This window comes from Leptidea sinapis, chromosome 35, assembly GCF_905404315.1.
Source record: "Leptidea sinapis chromosome 35, ilLepSina1.1, whole genome shotgun sequence".
Classification (NCBI taxonomy): Eukaryota; Metazoa; Arthropoda; class Insecta; order Lepidoptera; family Pieridae; genus Leptidea; species Leptidea sinapis.
In genome coordinates, this window is record NC_066299.1 from 8,304,409 (window position 1) to 8,315,723 (window position 11,315).

General features: G+C 33.4%; 1 protein-coding gene and 1 long non-coding RNA gene across 2 annotated transcripts; one reads left to right on the forward strand and one right to left on the reverse strand.

The window, feature by feature from the left end:
* Positions 1-2,205: 2,205 nt before the first annotated feature.
* On the reverse strand, positions 2,206-4,455 carry LOC126975276 (FAU ubiquitin-like and ribosomal protein S30). The gene is given in 6 exon segments (XM_050823088.1): positions 2,206-2,308; positions 3,406-3,454; positions 3,456-3,499; positions 3,856-4,021; positions 4,114-4,199; positions 4,376-4,455. Coding segments are annotated over 6 exon segments (360 nt in total). The 5' UTR covers positions 4,383-4,455; the 3' UTR covers positions 2,206-2,300.
* Positions 4,456-8,453: 3,998 nt separating this feature from the next.
* LOC126975287 (uncharacterized) lies at positions 8,454-10,206 on the forward strand. Its single transcript, XR_007731677.1, has 3 exons — positions 8,454-8,618; positions 9,149-9,334; positions 10,128-10,206. It is a non-coding gene; the product is annotated as an uncharacterized LOC126975287 (long non-coding RNA).
* The last annotated feature ends 1,109 nt before the right edge of the window (positions 10,207-11,315 follow it).

Below are 11,315 nucleotides of genomic sequence, written 5' to 3' on the forward strand. Positions count from 1 at the left end.
TTTAGAAGCGAATAGATGGCGGTGAATTTGTATTTCACGCCATCTAGCAGCAGGTTAATAAACTCTTAAGGCAATTATTAAACGATATCATGGAACGTACGCGTATACAATTAATGATTCAGTAATGATGAAGTAATGTTTTTATTTACGAAAAGATGGCGCTGTTTAACACATTCAGTGCCATTGACACGCCTAGCGTGTCCACACTAATTCTTATCTGCATGCCGCCAGCACGCCGGGCGTGCTCACCGTTTTTCATCTATATCTCAAAGATTAGACAATATTATTGTCCGAAAGACTCTGAGCATAAACTTTCTGCCGTAAGCTAAAGTATTCTGAAGTGGTTCCAGGATCTGATATTTTTTTAAGGTTCATCAAAAATAATCTATTATGTAATGCCGCGAACATACCAGGCGTGTTCATCTCCAGCAGTTCTCAATCTTTTATATTATTAGGTCAATTTACTACATTTATAATGCCAATAATAAAATATAGAATATTTTTTATAAGTTATCATTTATTTTATTCCTTGGCACTTAGGTTGAACAAAAAAGATAAAATAAATTGCATAAAATATTTACCTATAATGTACCCCTTTAGGTACCTAATTATAAACGCTTATCAGCTGTTGTGTAACTCGGATCTGTTTCCTTCTCTCTCTTTCAGCAATATCTTTTCATTCATCGGAAGAAGACAAAACCCTGCCCAGGATCTATTCCAATGTTATAAAGCTGAAGAGTTTGTTTGTTTGGTTGAACGCGCTAATCTCAGGAATAACTGGGCCCATTTGAAAAAATCTTTCGGTGTTTGATAGCACATTTATTGAGGAAGGCTATAGGCTACTTTTTATCCCTAAAAAGTAAATGGTTCCCGTAAGACGTGGGTAAAACCGCGGGGCACTGCTAATATTAGATACGTTTGGCGATCGTTTATAAATAAAGTCCCTAGTAGGAATACCATTTACTTCAGTTGCTTGCCAATTATTTTTTTGGTAATAAAACAAACCAGAGTGTCATAAAAAGATTAGGTGAGCCGCACTTTGGGACGTTACCATGCCTGCCGTAAGGTCTGTAACAGAGAGCGCAACAGGCGGCGTCCTATTCCCACGTTTTATTGCACCACGGGCAGCAAGTCTTTAACATTAGTATAGCTCCTTACATCAGTGTTCGAAGTGTTCGACATCGGATGTTTCCTACGATCTCTTCCTTTCACTGGATTTACGTTTATACTTACGAAGACCCCGGCTTGTGTTATTGGACCCTGTGATTGCTTTTGCAAAGACCCCGGCTAGTGTTATTGGACCTTGTGATTTCTCTTGCATAGACCCCCGCTTGTGTTATTGGACCTTGTGATTACTCTTGCAAAGACCCCGACTAGTGTTACTTTTGTGATTGTTTTTACGACGAGCTCAGTTTTCCCTAAAAAATCATAAATAAGTAACCAAAGGTTGAAATTCACTGATCAAATTACGATAAATACTTACCTTGGAATCTACTAACTGCCATAATTTAACTTTCAAAAGCACAAACACTGCTAAAAACAAAATATCTCTTCAGTAACTCGAGAAAGACTGATCAATAAACACGGTTGAAGCCGAAATAACGCTTTCTTTGATTTTACCTCTTAACAGTGCCGGTGAACACGCCTAGCGTGCTACGTAATTCCATCCTGCAGTGCCGCGAGCACACCTAGCATGTTTGCGTTTTTTATAGGGCGGCATCGCTGGGAAGTATTAGAAAATCGTGGTGGCATTGAATGTGTTAAGTTATCTGTTTCCATTGTACATGCAGCGTGATTTAACTGAGCGAATTATTATGAGCTAGATCGGTGATCTCCGTCTAAATGAACAAAGTGATGTTTCAATATAACTAAAATATTTTTATTTGCAAATATTAAAATGCCTTCATTCAATCTAAAAAAAAATAACTAAAAAATGAAAAATAATATTAAAAAAAACTAAAAAACACGCTTTATATAAAATTCGACTAAAGAATAGAAAATAAATTTTAATAAATGTAAATTGTAAATAGTGTTTAAAAAAGTGCTTTTTAAGATATTAAAATACTAATTTTTCTACACCCCACACTTTTTTATAATGAAATATATTGTTTTACACTATTTTCAATTTTTTAGTTGAATTTTATATAAAGTGTGTTTTTTAGTTTTTTTAAACTATTATTTATTGTTGGAAATAAAACACAAAAATTGGTGCTAATTGATATTTATTAGCATTTCATTACAACTTATCAATTACGAATTAGAGTTGGGACCACGTCTGCGGCCAAAGGTCTGCACCACATTTACAAATCTGAAACAACAACAGTAATGTTAGTTTACCTTTATTCAGCCATGATTTAACTTAAAGGTTTATAACAATGTAATTCCTTTTTTTGCTTTTCAAGTAATGTTAAATTGATGGCTCACTTTTGTCTTACCACCAATGTTTGAGTTTCTTTTTAGTAAAAGAAACTCAAACATTGGTGGTATTTTTTAATATAGTAGTCTATATTTATCCACAACTCCATAAAGAGCTGGAGTTGGTCCAAAATATCCTATAGATATGTGACATTTCACATTTTGACTGACACATCTGACTGTACATGGCTACATTATCTCTGGATGTTGCTGGAATATGAAGACCACTTCTTGCATCAGTATGGTTTGCAGTTTCAATACTGTAAGTACATGTCATCAATGCTTTGCTTTTAAAGTTTTCAGTGTAATTGTAGTTCTATGTCACTATAATAGTTCTGTCAGAAAAATAGATACTTTTTGTACTGAACCCAGATACTTTTTTTGGTTTTTTAATCAATATAATAATAATCAGCATCACAACACCTTTACAATAAACAATACAGAAAAAACTAATAATAGTTTATTTAAGTAACAATGTGACATCATTAATGCGACAGATTCAGAGATAATGTGACCAGGTATTATATCCTCTGTTCTTTCAGCTTCCAGACTAGCACAATGAGTATATTGTGAGACACCTGATAGGAAGTGATCACTATTATTGTTCTCTGCAGCATAAGAGGTACCACAAGTGTTATCTGCCTTTATGGTGCATGTAATGTACATACCTATAAGATGCCTATGGTAACATCAAACTGAAAAAGCTACACAAAGAGATCTTGGTGGTGTGAGTTATTTAGTATTAACAGTGTGAAGTGCAGCAATAATCAAGTCAAAGACATGTTAATAGATGGACAATGTCTTTGCCTATATTATGCAATGTGAAGAAATTAACCTTTTCAGAGCTCCATGTTGTACATGGTTCCAAAACTTCAACTGATATATATTATTCTTTTGTAATAATTAAATCAACTCAACCAGCTCTAACGTATGTATGGTCTGTTGTGGTCACTAACATGCACTAGGGAGCTATTTCATTTATGATATTACCTTCTGTTGTACTGAATCCTGCGCTTGGCACGACCAGTCTTCTTCTTCTTCTTCTGTTGTTTTTCTACTTTGGGTGTTTGTCCTTTAACTTTACCTAAAAATTTTTATAAGGTATCATTAATTTTGAGTAAAATTATTTGTTTTTGTTATTTCAGGTAAGTTAAGAGTAGGGCTGACAATCCCACTCTAAAACAGTGTTGTACCTACTTGATTTTTATTGTAGGTAAACTTATAAATTCAACTACAGTGTTGTATACACTAAAATTTTAAGTATGCTAAATTTACATAATGACTTTTTTGGCACATACCAGCCCACATATAAGTTTTGATAAACTACTTTTTCTAAAAAACCTGTAGGCAACCCAAATGTAGTCATGAAAGTAATCAATAGCAAACAATTTTGTTTATGACTATAATATCTACTATGAGTGTAATAATCCAGCGACTTACCAGCTCGGGCTAAGGATCCGTGTACTTTACCACCAAGCAGTGGAACTGTAAGGTCTAGTTCTGTGGATGTAAGCTCAGACACAAGAATGCCATCCTCGAGTGGTGCACCACATAATGACAGTGTTAAGTCCTCCTCACCAACACCAGTAAGAGAACGAAGACGATCCTAAAATGATGTTTGTAATTAAATGACGTTATCACGAAATACAAGGTTAAGTATACCTATATTTGAAGGAATAATATATTTGTACAGCTTACCTTAATTTGTGCAATGGACTCCTCTCCGTTCACATCAAGAACGTGCGTTGACTGTCCTCGTACGTGTAATTGCATCTTGAATGTTTCTGGAAAAATTAAACAACATGACGGCGTGGTCACATTTTCGAATACGAAATATCACGTCACAATATAAATTTTACATAACACAAAGAAAATTCAATGCAAAATATGCATTTTATCCACTGCAAGATGAAAATATTCATAATAAATCTAAAAAATATGATTTCTTCTAAGAACTAACCTATCATCCAAGTCTGACAAGTGAAAGAAACAAAAATGGAGCGCGGAAGCGATTCACTGACAAATCCATAGACATTTTTTTTTTTTTGGTTCTGTTCTTCCTTCTATACAGGCAAAGGGGTCAAAAGCCCATACAGCCCCAAGTCTTCAATTTTATTTTTCTATACTTCACGTTACACAGCTTGTTCAAAGTTAAGCAAGTCTTTATATCATCTTCATCTTCAAACATAAATAGTACAATTTCACATAAAAGTAGTATTTCGTGTTCTTCATGATTCATTTTCTTCATATACATATAGGTTCGTATGAAAGGCCGAAACCAAGTCTTTTATTGATAATATTCTTGTTCCAATGAAGATCAAGCTTAACCCGCGGTTTAATAATAAACTTTTATGATATTGTAGCTGTACCTACAACCAATAATATCAATTACTACAAATGTCTAATATCTAACGTGTCACGTAATACCTTCGTAGCATTATAGATCGTAGAAATAGTAATCGTGCATAATAACTGTAATAAGCGTATGCCGAAAGATTCGTTCTGAAAAGAACATTTTATTTTATATAACGTAATATTAGCTCTGTTAAGAACCATTTCATAATGCTGTACATCTAGTCATCTCATCGTACGTTCTCTCGACGACCGCAGATATACTCACGTGATCAGTCATATGACTGTGCATATGCTCCGCGTTACACAACCGCACAGCAAGGTCGAGCGTTCTCGACTGGCGCGTCGGGACTCGGGGGTCGATCGCTATTCATGCAATTTTAATCAATGAGCGACAGAGTAGGTGCTGAATGCTCATTGACATCGTATGATCGAGGTTCGACGCGAGTTTACACAAACCGCGTTCGCTGGCCGGCTTACTGCGATAGCATTAGTTATAGAGTGAGATAGAACACATAATATTATTCTCAATTCTCATTGAATGAAACGTTTTACTATTGGTTAAAATGTAAGCTTTAGTATTGGTGTGTATTTTCTGAACTTGTAAATATTTTTTAAGTAACAATTGTAATTGGGTAACTAGTTTTAAGAATTTTGTATATATATATCATGTAACTTTCAAATAAATCATATCTTCCACATATTTCTCACAGTCAAGCAGTTGTTTAATTTAATCGTCAAACGCTCAGTCTCTAAAATATAAATCTCATATACGTTATAAGAAATATATTATACATGAATTATGAGTAATAATGATGAATATAATTATAAGATAATATGAAACTAATTTAAGGTATAACTACAAATATAATATTTACATTTATACATTATAAACACAAGTCCATAATAATTTATGGACGAATATGTTTTAAGTCTGTGTAAGGGATTGTGTCAAAAGCCAAGCCGTATTTTCAAATTTCGCCTACCGTTGAAACTATAAATTTGTAAAGCGGTACGAAGCAGTCATAAGTTTTCAATAACTGCTGAAGTGAGCGCGGGATGTCTTCAGCATTCTTATAAATATCGAAGAGGCAGTCTATCAATGTAAATCTTTGAAGATTATATTGGGGACAGTCAAAGAAAATGTGATCAAGAGTTTGGATGGATAAATTTCAGAATTGACAAGCTGGAGAATCTAAAACATCGATCCTACATAAATGAGCACCACTACGAGAATGTCCCAGACGTAACCGACTAATTGTGGTGTAAAATTTTCTGTGTAAGTATTTTTTCTTTTTAACAAACCAGGGAGGAGAGATTTTGTTTTTAATGTCGGCTAACCATTTGCCCTTTGTTTGAACAACTTGTTGCCAATAATTCTGAAAGTCTTGCAAGAATGTATCTTTAAAATGAGACAGTGCATCTGTGTCTGGTATGGGAATGTTCAAAGCAGTATGTATCTGATTACTATTCACAATAGATTTAGCAAGATAATCAGCTTGTTCATTTCCTTCCACGCCTATCTGTGAAGGAGTCCAGAGTAAAACAATATCTTTTGTTAGGGATAAGCATTGATATTTGTCTCTAATATTGTAAATGATGAAATTAGTTGTAACATTACATTTAGGATATTGTAAAGCTTTTAAAACACTCATGCTATCTGTTATAACGATCCAATTATTATGACTGTTCTCCAATATATTCTAGAGCAGCATACATGGCAGCAGATTCTGCTGTGTATATACTAGCCAAGGTATTTAACCTATGACCAAACCCACTCCGCAGTTGTATGTCATAAACTGCCATAGAGACAGCAGTATTACTTTTAGATCCATCAGTATAAAGTTGGTTATAATTTTGTCACTCTGACAGCATACTATATACATCTTCCTTATATTTTATTGATTCATTAATAATTATTTTAATAGGTGTATATTTTTAATTATAAGAATTTAAATAACATGGCCAAAGAATACTAGAAAATAGATTATGATGACAAGAAAAATGTAACAAATCAGATGCCTTCTACTTGATAGTAGGAATTATTGTCAGTTCGGTTAATATAGTCCTGTATCTTTAATAGGAGTGGATGATTATTAATAGAAGTTAATTTGAGAAAGAATTTTGCTTGTAGATATTTGAATCTAAGAGCTAGTGGGGGAATATTACATTCTACTTGTAATGATATAATCGGAGTAGACCTAAAAGCGCCTGTTATGATCCTTAAGCATTTATTCTGTATTTTTTCTAATTTATTCACTAATGTAATTACTCCACCATAACAAAAGAAGGCATACTCAAAATGGCTACGGACTAATGACTTATGTAGTGCTAGCAAGATGCGTGGGTTGCACCGCAATATGTACCAGCTAATGATTTCAGAATATTGCAGGCCTTTAATACTCGATTTTCTAATATTTCGACATATTTGTGCCATCTAAAATTACTTAAAAATTCATTTTCTTCATATACATATAGGTTCGCATGAAAGGCCGAAACCAAGTCTTTTATTGATAATATTCTTGTTCCAATGAAGATCAAGCTTAGCCCGCGGTTTAATAATAAACTTTTATGATATTGTAGCTCTGTACCTACAACCAATAATATCAATTAATACAAATGTCTAATATCTAACGTGTCACGTAATACCTTCGTAGCATTATAGATCGTAGAAATAGTAATCGTGCATAATAACTGTAATAAGCGTATGCCGAAAGATTCGTTCTGAAAAGAACATTTTATTTTATATAACGTAATATTAGCTCTGTTAAGAACCATTTCATAATGCTGTACATCTAGTCATCTCATCGTACGTTCTCTCGACGACCGCAGATATACTCACGTGATCAGTCATATGACTGTGCATATGCTCCGCGTTACACAACCGCACAGCAAGGTCGAGCGTTCTCGACTGGCGCGTCGGGACTCGGGGGTCGATCGCTATTCATGCAATTTTAATCAATGAGCGACAGAGTAGGTGCTGAATGCTCATTGACATCGTATGATCGAGGTTCGACGCGAGTTTACACAAACCGCGTTCGCTGGCCGGCTTACTGCGATAGCATTAGTTATAGAGTGAGATAGAACACATAATATTATTCTCAATTCTCATTGAATGAAACGTTTTACTATTGGTTAAAATGTAAGCTTTAGTATTGGTGTGTATTTTCTGAACTTGTAAATATTTTTTAAGTAACAATTGTAATTGGGTAACTAGTTTTAAGAATTTTGTATATATATCATGTAACTTTCAAATAAATCATATCTTCCACATATTTCTCACAGTCAAGCAGTTGTTTAATTTAATCGTCAAACGCTCAGTCTCTAAAATATAAATCTCATATACGTTATAAGAAATATATTATACATGAATTATAAGTAATAATGATGAATATAATTATAAGATAATATGAAACTAATTTAAGGTATAACTACAAATATAATATTTACATTTATACATTATAAACACAAGTCCATAATAATTTATGGACGAATATGTTTTAAGTCTGTGTAAGGGATTGTGTCAAAAGCCAAGCCGTATTTTCAAATTTCGCCTACCGTTGAAACTATAAATTTGTAAAGCGGTACGAAGCAGTCATAAGTTTTCAATAACTGCTGAAGTGAGCGCGGGATGTCTTTAGCATTCTTATAAATATCGAAGAGGCAGTCTATCAATGTAAATCTTTGAAGATTATATTGGGGACAGTCAAAGAAAATGTGATCAAGAGTTTGGATGGATAAATTTCAGAATTGACAAGCTGGAGAATCTAAAACATCGATCCTACATAAATGAGCACCACTACGAGAATGTCCCAGACGTAACCGACTAATTGTGGTGTAAAATTTTCTGTGTAAGTATTTTTTCTCTTTTAACAAACTCTCTTAATACTCGATTTTCTAATATTTCGACATATTTGTGCCATCTAAAATTACTTAAAATTGTAACTCCTAAAAACTTTATTGAATTATCTATTAAAATTTCCAGTAGTTTCCAAATTTGAGTACCATAATATATTTTTGCATCTCTTATTCTTATAGAATGCTTTGAAAATATTACTACTTTTCTTTTGTCAATACTGACCTCAAGACTTAGATATTGAAAATAAAGCTCCAATTTTTTGAGTGCTACATTAAGATCTAACACAACATTTGATAAATTAAGTCCTGAACTATACACTACTAGATCATCAGCAAATTGGAGGTTAGAAACTCTATTACCCAAGACAATATTTATTTGATTTATGTAGATTATATAGAGCAATGGACTCAAATTCCGCCCTGCGATACGCCTCTATATGAATATCGAGGACCTGTTGACTTACGTTGAGGACCTGTTTACGACTATGCAAGAAATTGAATATCCAACTAACTATTTTTTCAGGGACATTTAAGGATAGAAGAATGGACGACAATTGTTCTAAATCAACATTATTAAATGCTCCTACAACATCCAAAAAAACACCAGCCAATATCTTATTGTCAATCTGGGCACTATGGATGTCAAGACATAAATGCCGTAGACTCTCACAAGCAGAACGACCGCATCGAAATCCAAATTGATTATTAGGTAAGAGGTTGTTACTTTCAATATAAAATATTAATCTCTGTTTTATTAATTGTTCAAAAATTTTACCAACACACGAGCTTAGTGTGATAGGACGATATGAATCAGCTGAACTAGAATCTTTCCCATGCTTTAAAATTGGAATTAGACAGTCTATTTTCCATTCTTCTGGAATAGTCGAGTTCTTCCATAGGAGATTTAATATTTTTAGAAACTTATTCAAGTTAAAAGAGTTTAGGAGTTTAAACATTTTATAGGAGAGCCAATCCAAATCGCATGCAGAGTCCTTTCTTGATGATAGACCTAGCTTTTAATTCTTCAATAGTAAAAGGGGCAATCATAAAAGAGTTGGTGCTATTTAAAGGATGATTATTGTGAATATTTGTCAAATTTGGTACTGTATCTGGAGTATATTTGTGTAAAAAGTTGTATATCCAATTATTGCTAGAGAAAAAATTATTATTAGGATATAAGTACTTAAATTTCCTCATTTTTGTCCAAATCTGTTTCATTGGCGTTAACCTATTTATGGTGGAGCAAAAATCTGTCCAGGATTTACGACGTTCAAGTCTTAATATACGTTTTTTCTTTGCTCGAGCTTGCTTAAAATGAATGTAGTTTTGGATATTGCAATTTGATTTGAATAACAGATAAGCCTGCTTGCATTCTTCTACCAATTTAGTACATTGCCCATTCCACCAGGGAAGTTGTCGCTTTCTTTTAGGTAGATGAGTGATATTGTTACAGTGGTAGTATTTACTAAGTTCTCATATTGGTCCCAATTTACTATTTTCAGATTACTGTGTGGAGGAATGTTGGATGGAATTGAAGAAGATTCAGTTTCCGACACTACCATGGAAAATTTTGTGATTGTAAGCAGGTGATAGATGCCCAAAAAGTCCTGATGAACTTGCCATGCACAGCACAGGAATAATGAAGATGATACTATTGTTAGATCTAGTCCATTTGATCTCCAAGAATTAGTACCCACTGTAGTTGGTTGATCATTATTTAAGAGCATTAAGTCATTATCGTCCATTACATCCATGATGTCTCTACCTCTAGAATTGGTTCTATTACAACCCCAAATGGTATGGTGAGCATTAAAATCACCAGCAATTATTAGTGGTTTTGGAATACTATGCAACAGTCTATTAAATTTAGATTTGTCAAAGTTAGGTACACTGTTGCCAGGACTATAAAAGCTAATAATTGAGATGTCTTTTTGTTTGTATTTAATTTTGATTGCTACATTTTGCAAGGAGTTATCAGAAAATGTTTCTAACTTTTGAAAATAAATGCCATTTCTAACAAAAATTGCTACACCATTGTGATCATTACCGCAATCATTTCTTATTATTGTATAACCTCTGATAGAAAACTGTATATTTGGTTTAAGCCAAGTTTCTGATATAAGTGCTATGTGTATGTCCGGCTCATAAAGTAGGTTTTGAAGGTCAAGTCTGTTACTCAACAGACTTTGAGCATTCCACTGTACTATGTTAAGTTTGTGACAGTTGAATGACGTTTTATTTTTAATTTGTATGGTATCTTTAATAGCTGAACTAATTGCGTGTGAGCTAATGCTTTGATTCTGTGTTTTATTTAGTGTAATGACTTTAATTATTGGTTGATTGATTAGGTTCATTGCTGCTGGATTGGATAAAATTAAATTAATGATGTCTTGTGTGTTATCTGTCTTATTGAGTGATGGAAAGTTTGTTGGATATTTAAATAAATCTGATAATGGTGTTTTACTTTTATTTTTACTATCCAATATCTTTTTTTGTTTTTAGGGCATTGACCTGATACTGCAAGGTTACCTTTACAGTGAACACATACTGCTTTGTCAATAGGTATAGTACATTCTTTATATGAATGATTTTCTATGCAGATTGAGCAACGCTGAGCATTCTTACAGAATTTAGCCAGGTGGTCAAACCTAAGGCATCGGAAACACTGCTTAACTGGCGGCACATAAGGT